Source organism: Lynx canadensis, chromosome A2, assembly GCF_007474595.2.
Source record: "Lynx canadensis isolate LIC74 chromosome A2, mLynCan4.pri.v2, whole genome shotgun sequence".
Classification (NCBI taxonomy): Eukaryota; Metazoa; Chordata; class Mammalia; order Carnivora; family Felidae; genus Lynx; species Lynx canadensis.
Genome location: NC_044304.2, coordinates 53,281,131 through 53,297,970, shown reverse-complemented (window position 1 = coordinate 53,297,970; position 16,840 = coordinate 53,281,131). Strand labels below are relative to the sequence as shown.

General features: G+C 47.1%; 1 protein-coding gene across 1 annotated transcript in view; it reads right to left on the bottom strand.

Annotated features, from left to right (window-relative positions):
• Positions 1–347: 347 nt before the first annotated feature.
• The window catches only part of SYN2 (synapsin II), a 196,525-nt gene continuing 180,032 nt past the window's right edge, over positions 348–16,840 (bottom strand). The window contains exons 11-13 of the mRNA XM_030307425.1: positions 8,040–8,100; positions 3,746–3,965; positions 348–1,260 (exon numbers count right to left, since the gene is read on the bottom strand). Of these exons, the coding sequence (XP_030163285.1) occupies positions 1,125–1,260; positions 3,746–3,965; positions 8,040–8,100 (417 nt within the window). The 3' untranslated portion in view covers positions 348–1,124. The remainder of the gene's footprint in view (positions 1,261–3,745; positions 3,966–8,039; positions 8,101–16,840) is intronic.

Sequence of the window (16,840 nt, the reverse complement as noted above, 5' to 3'; positions counted from 1 at the left end):
CTGCCCCAGGAGCAGGGTGCTATGCATATTAGAAAGGCTAAAAATTCAGTAAAACTGGTGGAAATGCTGAGTTACTGAAGAATGTTCAGTTGTCCTGCAGGAAACATTCACCGGGAGGTGTCAGGAGGCCCAGCGTAAGTGGCATCTAAAGGATAGCCATACTCTCAACCACTTGCAAACAGTCACTCACACATAAGCACATTCACAAACATACTGGCACAAACAGCTTCACTCTCCTGGACTTTTCCCTTCCCTACACTTGCAAGCACACACATATGCCTCACATACACTCTCTCAACCAAAAGGGTGGCCTAGGGGAGACCTCATGGCTGAATCAAATGCTGGTTAATGCTGCTGCTTTTATTACACCAAAGGTCTTAACATTTATTTGGAGATGAACACAAAACTTGGCATACTGCTGTTACAGTGGCATGCATTCTCTACAGTGCAGCTTCAGAGCTCAAGATCACTGCAGCACGCACATAAGAACTGCTCTCCAGAGGAGAGAAAAGGGGCGGGAGCGCTGTAGATCTGTTCTCTCCAGAATCAACAGACTAAAGGTGCTTTACCATGATAGTGGTGGAGGAATGTCTTGTGTTGGGCAGGTGTGTTTCAAACAGTGAACAGGTATGACAAAGGATCCAAGTGTGGGTAAGTTCCTAACACTTAGAGCCAAGAGCATTTTTGGGTAGGTGTATGCTCCCTAAACAGGCAGCACTGACTAAAGCGGGGGGCATGCTTAGCACTGCATCTGAGCTGGGTTAAGCTACCAAGAGTTCTCAGTGAAGGGAATTCTGGTTTCATGAAGAAGAGTAAGACATGATGGCGCTGTCACAATAAGGCCACTAAACTCACAGCGAATGATGACCTGAGAGGAAGCTGTCAGGACTACAGGAAAACAGCTCTATTCTACCTGAAGTCAGGTACCCTTTCCTGGTTAGGCACCTGCCCTGAGACTTTCACATCGTCTTTTCTAAGCTGCACAATATCACTTAGCACAACAGAGCAGAGGAAGGGGCACACACATCAAGGTCATGGGACATCACCACCAAGCATGGCTGACTATTGTCAAATGTCTCAGATGCCTTTCCCGGTGGGCTAGGTGCCCCAGTGTATCTGGAGAGCTAATCTGAAAAGAGGCTGGCAAAGGACTTCCTCAAGCTCCGGATGGTCTCCGCTTTGGCTTCATCCTCATTGGCTGAAGACCGGAAGAAGGAGGACTCAGAGAAGCTGAAGGCATTTGTCAGGGACTGCGACTTGCTTGAAGATAAAAACCAGAGAGAACATGAGAGGGGGTGTTCCCAGTGAGGCAGGGAAGGAGGGTGACATGAGGATACACAACCGAACCCCCACTCCCCCCCGAAAGGAGACCAGGGTGATGGAGGAGAAAGCCAGCAGTGGAGTGTTACCAAGACCCAGGGAGGCCCCTGTATTACCCTCACCTTCAGTGCTGCTAAGACAGGAAAGGATGGGGGCAGCGTGGGAGAGAGGAAGAAGGGGGAAAAAGAGAAGGGAGAGAGGGAGAAGGGGAAAAGAGAGAGAAGGGAAAGAAGGAGAAGGAGTGTGACTCATCTGTTCCTTTTATTTAATGCTGAACTAAAGGGCCCACAGGCTACATTTCAGAGTCCCTACTTGGTAAGGACTAATCTAGGAATCTCACACCCTTCCCTTCTAATGAAATATAGCAACTAGGGGACCCTAGACTCTGCACTCTCTTTCCCACCAACTGTCAAGTGGTGAAGTCATCAGAAGACCTGAGTCAAAGTCTTGGATCTGCCCTTCTTGCACTCTTGTGCTTCTCTGGGACTCGGTTTCTCATTTGTGAGGTCTTTATACTCTGCTTTTTTCTCTCATTCCAAGTAAACTTGGAATAAACAAATGTTTCAATTTATCTGTTCTTAAAATGGACATGACCGCCCTTATGGCCTTCCTTGGAGGAGCCCTGATATGAGGTCTGTGGGGTTCAGGGAATCCAGGGGCAAAAGAGAAACATATCAGGTGGACACATACGTGTATATGTGGATACATATTGGGTTTTCTGATTACAAACCCAAATCACACATTTTAGGGAGGAATTTTTCCCTTGAGAGACTAGAAATTCAGAGAGAAAAACTGTGAAGGCAAGAAGGTCAAGGGGAGACCAAGCCCAGCATTTGAGAAGATATGAAATCTGATGACTCTAGTGGTCTATCATATCTCCTTGACTTTCACTGTGTCTCTATCCTGATGGTTTTTGGCTGCAGAACTCTTCTCCTGGTGTCTTAGAACTCTCAGTCTTTCCTGAAATTTGGGGTGCAGACCCAGAAACTCCCTTCTACAGAGTGTGAGCAGTTTTTCTCCTGCAGTGACTGTAAATAAATGGCCTGTCTTTCATTAGGGTTGGGGGTGAGCCTCCAACATGCTTGCCTCTGGGAGGGGGCCCTCTTCTGCATGTACAGCCAAGGGCACCACGTATAAGCCTCCTGCCTGTTGTCAGAGGCTGGCTCTATTCGATATTTCAGCCCAAAGGCAGTGGCAACCCAAAGATCTGCCCTCAGACTGGGGCCAGAGTTGGCTAATGAGAAGGCAGGAGAGATCTTAAAAGTCAGCACGCAGAAAACAATCGTATTGAGGGGAGGTTATGGGACAGGTGAGATGTGAAATGTGCCACCAGCTAGAGCTGGGGAGCAGGAGTGGGTGATGCCCCTCCAGTCATGAGGGCTGAAAGACCTAGAGAGAGTAGTTATCTGGATGACCTGAGCCCTAATCCTGGCTCTGCTACTAACTGACAAAGTGGTTTTGAAAAAGAAAATTAACCAAATCTCTCTGAGAAGTTTACTCATCTCTACAATGCCTAGACTGTCTCTAAGTGCCTCCCTTTCCTCCCTCCCTGAAGATTCCAATCACCTCACTCTGAGAAGCACTGGTGGGTCATTCCCATCCCCACAAGGCTACAGCTGTCTCTGCTGCAGTGATGACAGGGGTCTATTTGGGGACAGTACAGAGAGGTGTCTCTGGTTCTGGGGAAGAGGGTAGAACTGACCACCATCCTCACCCAGACGCTGTCTATCCCAAGTACAGCATTACTGTTTTCCAGGGGCCCTCAGTTCTTCCTCTGAAGCAGGGCAGTGTGGTGAGGGCTTCTAGGGAGTGAGGAAGCCCAAGAAGATGGAGTTCCTCGGGGTATCTATCTGGGCCCTCCTCTGACCATAACCAGAAACCAACCTCCTTCTGACAAAGCTGAAGGTAAAAAGTTGAAATGGATTTAACTACTTCCCCCTTTTCCTTCTGGGCAGGCTTGCTGATTGCACACCCTAAACTGTGAGTCAGAGGCAGGAAAGAGGATTTTTTTTTCTCTTTTTAATTTTGAAAGAGAGAGAGACACACACACAGAAAAGGAATGGAAAAAAAGAGTGGGAGACAGGATTTAAAAAAAGGAGAAAGAAACAACAACCCTAAGCTAATATAAGAATAGGAAAGGGGGCAGTAACTCTGCCTTGTTGGTATTCCCCAGGAAGAAAGGGGAGGGTTTGCACTTCTGGCTAGACCTTAGACTTTCACTTCCCTCTTTCCTACCCTCCCCGATCAACCCCAACCATGCCCCCAACCAAAAAAATAACCCAGAACCAAAACCCCAAAAAAGCCCCACAAAAATATCTGTAGAAGGAAGCCTGATTGAAGGTGCTTTCTAGCAGCTCTGAAGCCTAAGTCCTGTGAGGAGGGGCAGGAAGGGGAGAGGGGAAGGAGCTGCTGAGTCGTCTCTTACTTGAGCTGTGGGTGAGGCTGGGGCTTCTGTGGTGGAGCAGCCGGGGGTGGCTGGACCTCTGCCAGGGAGCTGCTGCTGGAGGGTGCATCTCCGTGGGTGGTGGAGGAAGAAGAGGAGGAGGAGGAAGAGGAGGAAGGTGGCAGTGATGGTCCAGGGGGAGGCCGGCGTGGAGGCAGCACCTTGCCTGGGGGTTGCATTCCTTGGGGTTGCCCAGGGCCCCCTAGGTTCAGTACAAGAAAAACTTCATAATTTAACCATATCAAAGGGTTTCCTTATTAGAATCTACATCTTATGGGGTGGGGTTAGTTAATTACCAAAAGGATAAGCTCTATTATGAGAAGCCACCCAGAGGCTCTGAAGGGCTCCAGAGCCAGTCCCTGGCTTCCCCATTCATCCAACCACCACTAGCTCCACCTCAGAGACACAGCCCCTCAGGCACAGAAGTCAGGACAGGGAAGAAACCATGACAGGAGCAGCCCTGGTCAGAGGCAAGCTCTTTTACAGAAATCCTCCCAGACCACAGGGAGCCCAACCCTCCTCTCCAGAGGTTCCTTAGGTATAGGGCAACCCACCCCATGCAGGCCTAGGAGGCCTCGAGTTCCACGCAGCAGACATAGTACAGGGCAGTGGAAAGAGCACAGGGCTGGGCGTCAGAAAAACCAAGACATAGTCTACTAGTGACTCCCTGAGCAAGTCAGCAAACTTCTCTGCACCTTGGTGTTTACAACCATAAAACTATTAAAAAGTAATCCCTAGTCTTAGTTGTCTTTCAGACAGTGTTCAGGTAGTGTTTCAAAGATGTTAATGGACCAGAAAGTTCTTCAAAAAGCATTGTGTGCTTTATGACCATTGATGATCACAGACTTGTGATGGTTTTACCCAGCTGGCCTTTGTCCGGCTCCTGACCTGCACATGTCTGATTGTCACGCCCCACCCCACCAGAGCTTCATTTTAACATTAGCCCATGCACATGACTAGGGTCAATCCTTTGTTTCCATGTGCTTTTTGCCCCTTAGCACCATCCTCAGGGGGCTCCACTCCCTCCCAGGTGTATGTGGTGGAAATTTTCCAGAAACCCAACTCCTATGCTCCCCTGGGGATGTTGTGGGCACCATCTGGCAAAGAGCCCCACCTGCCCCCCAAAGGGTAGGGATACTGTTCTCCCAGTATGAGACAGAAAACCATCTGGTGGCCTGGAGAGAAAAAAAAGGCCATCCTTCCTCTGGGGCTTGTCAGGCAGTAAGTGTGATACCTGATTGCTCAGATTTTGCTAAGGGGGTTCCTGTACTCAAAAGTCAAAAGATGTCCCCATCAGTGCATACTGACTAGTGGAAATGATGCATAATTGGTCGGAGAGATCCAATTTCTCAGTCTCATTCCCAGAGTCCACATTCATGGGCCCGCTGTAAGGAGTGGGCTTCTAGAAACTCAAGAGAAGCTACGAGTTGTGTTGTAACTTAGTTTCCTAGAAACACCAGAATACCCATACCCTCTAGAGAGGCAGATTTATACATCTACAACACTGTGCACCCATGATCATCAGCCCATCTCCCTACCACATGGCATGGGCTCCACTTTATCAATTACCAGTAAATACCAGGGTTAGTTATACATAAATAAATACATAAAGGAATAAAGAAATGGAGTTTTGCATTGAAAACTTGAAGTTCCAAGTTCAAATCAGATAACCAGTGAAGATGAAGACGAAAGATCAGCATATTCCACGTTAACCAGTTCTGCCTCTTCCAAAGTTTGGCATCGTTTGTATTATAGCCTTTTCTTGTAAAGTACAGCAGGTTGATAGCTCAGCCTCTTGTACCAGGAACCTGAATTCTTTCCCACTTGTACAGAGATGCTTGAATAGCCAGAAACTTTACAACTTAACACTGAAGACAGATATAACTTTTCCTTTATTGCACATTAAGCTGTACAAGAGAGTCACAAAAGAGAGGTACTTAAATCACTCTTCCAGCATTGGCTGAGGTTCTCCCAGCTGGATCGGTACAAAAAAAGGGGACAACATCAGAAAAGAAATGGGTACAAAACACCTGAACAGCAATCCTATACTGTGACACGGATGTCCCCCAGGCCACAGAGTTGTTCCTTAGCATGCTGCCTGAGGGCACATAATAGTCAGGATACGCTGCCTGCTTGCATTTGGCAGTAGGAGCCCTAATCAGTTTCTCCCCCACCTGAGAGACCTTGGCTAAAGCCACCCTGGAGCCTGACTGAATTCAAATGGCAACTTTGTATTTGTGGCTCACAAATGTCACATGAAAAGCACCTAGATGTTCACACTGATAACATGCAGAGAAGCAACACCACTATCAGCTCACTGCTTGGACAAAAAATAATAATAAATAATAAGTAAAAAATAAATAAAAGGTATTCCTCCATTCTGGGAAATGTTGCTTTATTCCTTTCTACCATTTCATCAGATTGGGAGGTATTTAAGGACCTGATTCTTATGCAACCCACCTGGAAGTGCGTAAATGCATATGTGTATATATTTACAACAGATCGACCATCACCACCATCATCTAAGGGAGGGGTCACAGATGAGAACACTCACACTCAGTGCATTTCCCTGTAGCCTCAGAATTTGCCAGCAACCCAAGGAGAAACTGGGGCACGTGCCCCTGGACACATAAATCATACTATCGGCACTATTTATTCCTCCGACCTGGAATCCAGAACAGTAACATGTCAGTATAGAAGTGAGAGGAATGTGAAAGTAGAGCTAGAAGCATTTCTCTAAAATGCAAACTGCTAGCATGATCTCCCACGGACCATCATGCCAGAGGAGACCACTCAGTGCCTGTCCCAACCTGGCTAGGAGATGGCAGGAGGAGGCACTGAAGCCGAGGCCTGCTTTAAATACCTGCCTCATCACTGCCCAGGAACTGTGTGTCAGAGGAAAGAGGGCAAACTGGTAAGGTTTCTTCAAGAGCCATGGCTGTGGACCCTCTGCCCCAAACACACACAAGCTAAAATTGGAGACAGTTCTTCCCAGGAAAAAGAAAAACCCTCATTCTCTGACTTCTGGAGGGCTCTTGTCAGAGCTGGAAATGAAAGCAGGAGTCCACCTCAGACTTCTGTAGCAGTGTACCCGCTCTGTGAAATGGGACATTTTTTATTCGGTCTCATGATGCCTAGGGAGAGGCCAAGAGCACAGTGGCTGAATCCTTCTCAGACTTTCAGTAGCTTCCTGCATCCTATGTCCAAAATCACTACAGAATCATCTCTGTACATAAGTCAAGCTTTGGGGAATAAAAAGCAGCCTCAGTTTCACAGAAGCGCATAATATGGCCAATTCAGAAACAGCAACAAAGAAGAAACAACTTAGGGGGACTGAGATCAACACACAGAAAATACTCACAAGTTCACTTTGATATTGCACATCAGCGGCCCCATTTTTTTTTTTTTGTCTAATCTCATAGCTAATTAGTTAATAATAAAAAAGAAGGTACACTTCGATGTAAAATACAGAACACATTCCTGGAAATAGCTTGTTCTTTATATTTCATGTCATCACTAAAAACACAAGAGCTCTACAGGCACAGCCAGCCTATTCACATAAACTCAAACTGCACCAAATTTTTAGCAAATGGAGAAAAAGGTGGATGCCTTCAGATTCAACGGATGAAGCTATGGAAATTAGACCTTGAAAATCTCTTAAACTTCTATCTATTTACCCTAGTCATGCAGAAAGGAAGCAAAAAGCACAATTCATTGAAGATCCCAAGCACACTCATGGAGGTAAGCAGGGGGTGGGGGGTGCTTTAATCTGAGTCTGGGGGGGAGAAGGAGAGGAGTTGGGTTTTATTTTTGTGGTCTTTGTTTCTCCCCTGTCCACCCCCCTCAGTTCTATTTCACCCCACATTATGTAATACTTTAAAAAATACTATCAAACCACCCAGAAGATAGAGTCACACTGGACTTGGGAGAGGCACAATTCTTTTGTACACTGTTGACAAACAGCCCTGGAATCACAAGTTATACAGAGAAACATAAGTGAGCATTACAAGCACGAACAGGAACAGGTAAACAACCAGACAGAGGAGCTGACACTGCATAGGAAAACACAGTCCAGTCAGCATTGAAAGAACGCAGAAACGGCACCACTGGGGGGTGGGGGGAGTGTTGCTCCCCTCCCCACTTTCCTTTCTTTCCTTGTTTGTTTTTGGCTTAAAATTTCTGCTTTGAAAAATGAACTACCAATCACTTTAAGAAGCTTGGACTTGTTTGGGCCCTACTGCAATGCCATTACAGTCGAGAATATACTGTAAACAACCTTGAGGGGCTGGCCGCTGAGGTGGGGTCTTGCTTGAGTCCGGATCCTTAAGTGTTCCACTCTGGAAGACAAAATGCAAAAGAGATAAAAACAAAACTCTGAGCAGATTCCAAAGAGAAACCCTGTGGCTCCATGGCATGAGTGTAGTGGGATCTGATGGGATCCATGGGATCTGGCCTAGAGGCTTCTGCTGTTCCAGAAATGCCTCAAGGGAGATCTCAACATCTGGAGTGTTGCTGGGGCACAGGTCTAGGGGGTCTGGGCCTTAGTCCCATACTGGTAGGCAGTGCCCCCCTCCCCCCCTTCTCATTTCCCTCCCTTTTAGACGTATTCTGTTCAGAAGCTTTGAATCTTCTAACAGCATCTGGTTTCTTCTCTGGTGGCTGCCTGCTGTCCAGTTTCCCCTCATACTCATGGCCCGGCTTCCTGAAGGAAAGGATCAACACCAAACTCCAGAGGGCGGGTTGCCTTAGGCAATTCCAAGGGTCTGAGAGCAGGGGCTGGACTAGGTGACTAACCTAGACTTGCTTCACTTCTGTGGAGTTAATTCTGGGGTGGGATCAGCTCTGGGCTGGCTCTGGGGTCAGATCCACTCTTTGGGCTGCACTGGAACCCCCACAGGGAAGGACTTAAAGGAGGGGGCAGTAGTCTATTTCCCCCCACCCCAGGAACCCTTCTTACCCAGAGGGAAGCAGTAAGATGTTAATGCTAGTAAAAGTGCTCAAGGCCAGGCTGTTTTTCCTTCTCAGATAGCATAATCACATTTTACCCAACAACATGGCTCCACTCCCAAGCTCCCTCTCCTCCCAGCTAGGATTCTGATTATGCCCAGACAGGATCAAATATGCACGTGGCTTCAGTTTGTCTTACATTTGAATTAGAGGCAGTGAGGACTTGGAGCTTAAATTCAGTAAAAGGGAAATGGTCTGTAAAACTTAAGGGCTGCCCAGTGTGCTGATGGTGATGTCACAGAGGGAGCTGCAAGGGCAAGGCTGTGAAATGGGCTGAGAATGTCATTAGCATTCTCCCACTTCCTCTTTCAGTGCCCCTCGGCCCTACTCCCACATGAAAACCATCTCTCCTCCTGTTCCTTATTTCCTATGGGCCTCTGATTCTCACCATCAGTTTCTTCTCCTGCCTATTAAGGCCTGTTTTCAGCTCCACTCAAGGAGAGCCAAAGTGTTACCCTCTCCAGTGTCATGGTCTTTAACAACCTTGCTTAAAACTGTTCTACTAAGAGGATTTGGGGCAGTGGGAGGCAGGGGGCCTTTGAAATGTCCTTAGCGCCACCACATCAGAGGGTGTGTGTTCTATCTACATTCCCCACCCCCTCACAGATCACAGCAATCGCACCAATACTTTCCCTCCCCTTCTTCCAAGCCTTGTCATGGGGTCCATGCTTGTTCTGAGCTCTGGCACCAAAATACCCACACCCAACACACCAGCTAGAGACCACACCATCCAGTCAGCAGCAAGACCCATCAGCTTCTAAGATTCACCACCTTCTTCTAACCAATGCTGGTCAGGCCTGTACCATTTCTTGCTTAGACTACTAGACTCCTAGTACTAGTACTCCTACTACTTTACCACTACCAAAATAGTCTCCTCTCTCTCCAATCTATTCTCTCCATGCCTACCTGCTGTTCTCCTATACTCCTTTCCTAACTGTGTCACTTTAGTGCTCTAAATAATTTATAGCTAACGCTGCATATGTGCCAGGTAACATATTGGGAACTTTCATGCAGTATTGCCAAAAACCTCATAAGACCTCTATGAGGTAGATGCTATTATTATCAATGTCTCTAATTTTTAGATAAGGAAATTGAGGCCTAGCTAAGTCATGTAATTTTCACAGAGTCACACAGTAGAGGCTGATGCAGCTGGGCTGTGAGGCCGGGCAGTCTGATGCTCATATTTTCTTCCCATTACCAGCAAGATGACAACCACATCCTTCAGGCTGACATCCAAAACTTGCTTCAGCATGGTTAGAATTGACCTTCCTAGTCTTCTCTTTGCATCATGCCCTAAACACACCTGTTCCCTCTAGGCCTGACCCCTCACTGTTTATTCTCTAGGGTAGGCCACTCCATTGTTTGTGCTGATTATCTTCCAGGAATGCCTTTTCTCCTGTTCTACCAATCCCATCCAACACATCCTAGAGGTTTAAGTCACTTTCTACCTCACCCATGAAACCTTTCGACTGTGATGTCTTCTCTGAAATCCTGAAAGAGCACTTTGGAGACTCATACTACTGAAGAGAGCCTTTGTTTTTATCCTGAAGACTGGGGATGATGCCCCCAAGAAGACAGATGCTTCAGAGAACTATGTGTCTTCATCTTCTCTTGAATTTCCAACAAATACAATGCCCATTGTTTTCAAAGAAAAAGTGGGATATAAGGCCTGGTACAGGAACTATTTATTTAAAAAATTCAAACAGTTGGAATCAGGAATATTTTGGAAAATTCAAGACTATCAAAATTTTACCAACAGCGTCAAGCACAGGGCTGAGTATAATAAGATATCCTTAATAAATGCTTGTTAAATAAATGAACATGCAAACACAGTAACAGTGAAAATCCAAAAAGGACTAGAGTATAAGTCTTTAGAAGACAAATGTTGTTAAATCATAGAAGTTAAATTGTACTGAATTTGGTATCAAATCCAGTGAGCAGCTCTGGAAATGCTCAAGTTTGGGAATTAAAATTGAGGCCAGCAGAGGTATCTGCCTGTATATCAGGTACAGAAGATAAAATTAAAACAAGCCTCAAAGAATCAGAAATTGCTTCCATCAAGACCACCTAACCCAGCTGAAGTCAGGGAAACCTTAGGCCCAAGGGTTCTTTCTCACTGTGATCTCTTCTCTCACAACCTGGCTGCCAACTGGAGAAGTCTGGGGCCAGGATACAGTGTCTGGTAATGGGTGCACCAGGATAGCAGGATAGCCTTTCTACCTGGGCTTCTCACATGCTCTGACTAGGTTGGGCATCAGCCCCACATCCCAACACACACACACACACACACACACACACACACACACACACTGCTGCCTAGGTCTCCAGCAGCAAGTCTTTAAGATTGGGCAGCAGAGTGATTGAGGAATTTAGGTTTTTGGGTTGGGAAGACCTTGGGTTCAATCCAAATCTGCCACTAACTAGCTTTGTGACCTTGGGCAAGTTATTTCACTCCTCTGCACCCATCTTTCTTCAAAAGAAGTGAGTCTATCTATCTATCTATCTATCTATCTATCTATCAGCATTTGACCCTGGTAGGTGCTAAGTAAATGCAACAGATGATGGTCATGGTGATGCTGATAAGGAATTTCTTCTGAAACTCTGTCTTACTCCCATGATGGAATACCCCCTGCAGTGCTCTATTCCTAGGCTTTGGAGAACTTTATTTAATTGTGATAACAAAGCCTCCTCTGGGCTCCCTGACAAGCCATCAGTGTTATGCCCTCTAATTGACTGAAAACGATACTCAGATGAAAGACACCAAATTCATACAGTTTGTGGAGCCACTAGACTGTCTCTTGCCAGTTCCCTTTCCCCAAGGCCTCACCTCATACCACTGACTGCTGCCAATCACCTCAGACATTGGTCAAGAATAGCTTAAGATGTTCTCCTCTCAGAGAATTGTTATTTTCAGATAGGGCTATGGAAGACCATATAACAAGAGAGCAGAGCCGGGGCCAATGGGCAAAAGCTCTGGAAAAGTAGACTTTCAGTTACAGGAAGAACTTTATATAGCGAAAACAGTAGAAGAGGCTATCTTGGGAGGTGGGTATGTTCAGCAGAGGCTAGAGAATTACCTGACAAAGATACTGTAGAGATATTCTTTCATTAAACATGAGATAGATTAGGTGAACACCATGGTTCCTTGTATCCTGACAGTTTATGATTCTGGTGGCAGGGTGTGTTGGGGGGGGAGGGACTTTAAAATCCCATAGATTAAACTCTAATGGTAGAACACCAGACACTGACTGGATGACTTGACACGGGTAATCATACCAATGAAGGCTGGCCCTGGCTCTCCTCAGCCTACGAAATATAAAAATAAGACACCCAAGGGTAAACTGAGCCCAAAAGTTTCACTTCTAAAAGCTTCAGAGAAAGAGCTCCCAGAGGCGGTCCTTTGAGCTGGAGCCTGGGAATATGCTTTGGCCACCCTTGTCTGGCGCCTAGGGAGCTTCTCCCTTCCTTGGCTCCACTGAGGTTGTGGACTGAAGACTTCCCAGGGACTATGTGGGGCAGGACAAGAGTCCCCTAGGACTGTCCCTTACCAGGCTGAGACCCTCTGGCTCCGCCCACAAGCCTTCCATCTGTTGGGGCTGAGGGGTATTCCCGTGGGGTTTGGCTACCATGGGATCTGTCTCCAGTCACCAAGAACTGCCTGAGATGCTTAATTCCACAGAAGTCTGGCCACTCTGGCGTCACTGCCAAAGTCTGGCCTATAGCCAGCCCACAGCAGGAGCTCATGGCCAGACTGAGCTACAGTTTCCCTCAGGAAGTTGAGTTGACTCAAACAGGTAAGAACGTGTAGTCCAGTGCTTGTGCCCAGCTGCACTCAAAAAAGAAGGGGGAATAAATGGCCTTACAGCCCCTTAAGGGGAAAAAACAAACAAACAAACAAACAACCCTGGGCTTATAGAATGACAAAAAGCTCAGAGATTGTCCATTTACAATGCCGTTGCCAAAAAATTTTACGCTAGAGAGGCTTCAGAAAGGGAAGTCACAGGTTCACTGCTCTTTGGGCTGATAAGCCCCACAAGAGAGCACTGCAACCAATTCTGGTGCTTCTTTAAGGGTGACACCAGTGGAATTAAAATGGGTACATGGAGCACACAGGATGGTGAAAAGTGTGGAAATGACATCTTTCCTCATGCGACTTTGAGAAAGTTACTTAATCTCTGAGTCTCAGTTTTTTAAATAGGCAGATTAGAAGGACTAAGTGAGGTAACCGTGGAAACACCTAGGACTGAGTAGAAAATCAAAGTTAGTCAAATGTAAATCTGATCAAGGTCAAGGGCTAGCTTGGGTTGCAATGATCTTCCAGGCCTTAGAGGTGTTTAAACAGGGCCAGGACAAACTCTGATCAGAGAAACTGTGGAGGACGTCATCAAGTTGAAGCCAGAGGTCTTCTACAGGCTTTTCTGTCTCTGGGATTCCATTAATTCTTTCATGCATTTTTCATTTCTCTAGGTGTCTGAGATAGGAGACAAGCCCTTCTTAGCTGCAGAGTCTTGAGTCCAGCAAGATGCCAGGGCTACTGGGCCTGAGCAGAGGCACAGGCTTTGAGGGCCTTGGCAAGTAGAGGGCTGCTGCTCTCCATCAAAGCTGGTTGGGCTGGTATCCCACTCTGATGAACCCATTGGGCTTTAGTAATCTGAGAAATCAGGGAGACAGGAGAGAGGCAGGTATAGCTCAGAGGCTCCTCTAGGTTGGCTAAGTTTAGCACTTGGTTGTCAGGAAAGCAAGGGTTTCCCTTACACAAGGTCACAAAGGCCCAGCTCTCTCCATTCTTACCTTCCCCTGTGCTCTGGTGGGGACATGAAAAAGGCATAGTGCCTATTATTGTAGACCACTACCTGAACTGTGGATCAGAAGATCCAGCACTCCTGTGTGACTTCGTGACTCTGGAGAAGTCATTTGCATTCTCTTTGCTGATGTATGAAACAGAGATAGAAATACTAGCCCAAACCATTTCACATAGGGTGGTGAGGCTCAAAATAGTGACTGTGCTTTGTAAACTGTACAGTGCTAGGCAAGGCATTGATATATGTGACCATCATTACTATTATTTAAATAATAATAAATATCAATCCAAAGGAATGCAGCTTTAATGAAGCTCTAGAATTTCATGTGTCAATGGAGAAAGTATTGTTGGGTGGCTTCCTTTCACCTGGTGCACAGTGGCTCAGTATGTAGGGGATTCTGGGTTAGGCTATACCATGCCCTCTGTATTATCACTAACTTGTTCCAGTGAGGCCCCTGAAGATGCAGAAAAGTCATTTCAGAAACAGTAAATATTAGCTGTTGAGGTAAATGGACAGGCAATCACAGTCTAGGAGAGAAAGCAAGCCCATGGATGAGGGTTTGTGGGGTTTTGTCAAAGGCACCTTTAACTTGCTACCCTGTGGCTTTCAGCAGACAAGCTGGGAGACAGGAGCTCCTATCTGAGGTCCCAGCAGGATGGAAAGCTGAGGAAGGAAAGACACTGAGTGACTCAACTTTTCAGAGTTGTTGGCCCGAGTCCAGCTGCCCCCACCAAGGAGGAAGGCCTGTGCTTGCTCAGCATATCTGAGACAGGAAATTGGGAAAGGGTCTCAGGGTCTGGCCCCAGGAAAGAGGCCAGGCCAAGCTCCTTGCCGGACACGCCACAGAGCTATTCTGATCAGCTCCCCCAGGCTCTGCTCCCCCGGTCTAAGACCCCAGGGGGAATGAGGCAGCAGGAAGGAATGTGGTTGGGAGGTTGTAGGTTCAGTTAGAGCAAAGGGGACAGCATGTTTTCAGGCACCTTGGGATCTTTCTGAGATCACCCCAGCAGTCACCAGTGCCCACCTTCCTTCCTCGGAAAGGTTATAAAAGGTTCCCAAGGATGAGCTCTTCTTCCTCCTCCTTTCACGAGGGAAATTGCAACTCTGAGGGCAGAGCTCATCTCCTGGATTGGGGCCCTCCCATGATCAGTGATTTCCTAAGGACACAAGAAGTGTCCCATGGGGGCAATCCATGAGACCTATGGAGGCACTGAGGGCCAGGTCACCCGAGGTCAGAATGTCAGCTTCAAGTGATTAAAGATGTCCCTTAAAAGTTAAGACAGCCTGAAAATAGTCAGTTTCCCTTAATAGTCTGCTAAAGGATCTGGTCACTAGTGACTTTATCTGAACCTGCTTCAAATCTCACATTTTCAGCTTATACTCACTGGGGAACTAATTCCCTAAAGCCAGTCCTGCTGTGGGAAGCAGGAAGACCTTTCATTTGTCCTAAATTTACTTCTTCTAAGCTATGTGAGTCCCTCTTAGTCTCATGTTTGGGATCTGAGTTGCGTCCCTTCACTAACTGCATGGCACTTTAGACCCCACTGAAACCCCTTCTCAGTCTTTGTGTCCTTGTACTCAAGAGACTTCATCTTTTTGAGCCTCTGTGGCTAGAAAGACCTGGCTGGAAATGTTTTCAGTATCTCTTTAGTCCAGAGAACCAGTAAAAAGGACTGGTAGAATGTCCCACCAGAGGCCACAGGCTGCAGGTCTGTGGGCCTCAGTCTTTCAGTTCTGAAGTCTCATCACTGCCCTTTCCAGGTCTGTGGCTAGTACACAGCATCTCAGATCTGGAAAGGGATTTTAAGCTACCTGCTCCAACAGCCCTAGCCCCCAGCCCACACTTTCACCATAGCCCTGACATGTACTCATCTTGCCCCTGCAGGAACATCAGCAGTGACGTGGCAGCCACACACACCAGTTCCCAGGGCAGCCATTTCCTCTCCTAGTGTTAGTTTACTCCTGTCTTCCAGCAGGTTTGCCTTTGGGCACCAGGCACCAGAGACCTGAAGGTACTCAGTCATGGGCTCCTTGAGAGTATTGCTATTCAACTGGATCTCCTTTAACATTAAGTTGTTGATTTGCCAAATGCCCCAACCGCCAGATTTTTTCCTCTGAGCACATTCTTAGAGTTAGAGGTTGTCCTTGTTTATACTGTGATTCTCAGACTGGAAACCACATTGCAGTTGTGGTCTGATCAGCTCAAGGTAGGGGAAGAGGCTCATTTTCCTCCCGGACACCATATGTGTACTAAATACTTCCAAAGGCTGAGTCTTAGAATCACTTCTCCTGGGTATAACCTGCAAGCCAAAGAGAAAGCCCATTGGTGTCTGAAATCCCTGCATTAGCAATTCAGCCCTTTGACTCCGGAAGACTTTACAGGAAACTTTAAAAAGTGGAAGCAGTGTGGTGGGGTATGAACAAAGATTCGCCACCTGAAGGAGAGCACCAGGATCCCACCTCTGCTGGCGTGACCTGAAGCTTTGTCTACCCGAAGTTCTCTCCTTGGTTCCCAGGAGTCTCAGGAGCAGCATACACCTCTCCAGAGCCCCAGGCTCAGCTCAGATCCCAGAAGACAGACCCCAAGGGTTGGTGAATGTGTGGAGGGGATGCGAGGGCATGGCCTATAGGAAGGTTTCAAAAGTATATAGCCTGGAGGCTTTGGCCATCACTGGCCACCAGGTGTCACTGCCACCTTGAGAACAGTCTCCCAAAAGCACTTCAGAGTCACTTGCCCTGGCCAACTCTTAGGGCAGCTCCAAAGCTGGCAGTCCAGCCAGTCTGAGGCTAGGTTGTCATTAGCCAGATAAGGCTTTGCCACTCGCCTCCCTGCCCTCAGCAACATAGCCAGTGCCTTTTACAACCCTGCCCCTATCCCTTTGAACTGGGCACAGCAGCTAGCTTGAGTCCGCTCAAATGACTTTGCTCTTTGTTTTCTATAGTTAGTCTGTCTCAGGCTAGGAGGCTGGCTGACAACAAGGTAAGGTGTGCCCTCTACTCACCTCCCCCTCAGCCTCCTTTAGGTGCTCTTCTAGAGTCAAAGAAATGAGAGCTGTAACAGTAGAGCTGCAGACAAGGATAGAGAGGGAGAAAGAGAAAGGTAGATAAATTGTCCTGGTCTTGACCTAGAATACTGGGCAAGAAGCAGCTCTTAGGGCTTGTGACTCAGGCCAGAAGTTCTTTCAGCCTGAGCTGCCAGAGCCATGGAAGAAAGAGGCCAGCAAGAGGGGTCTGATTGTGAGGAATGGAATGTGACTTAGTGACAGCA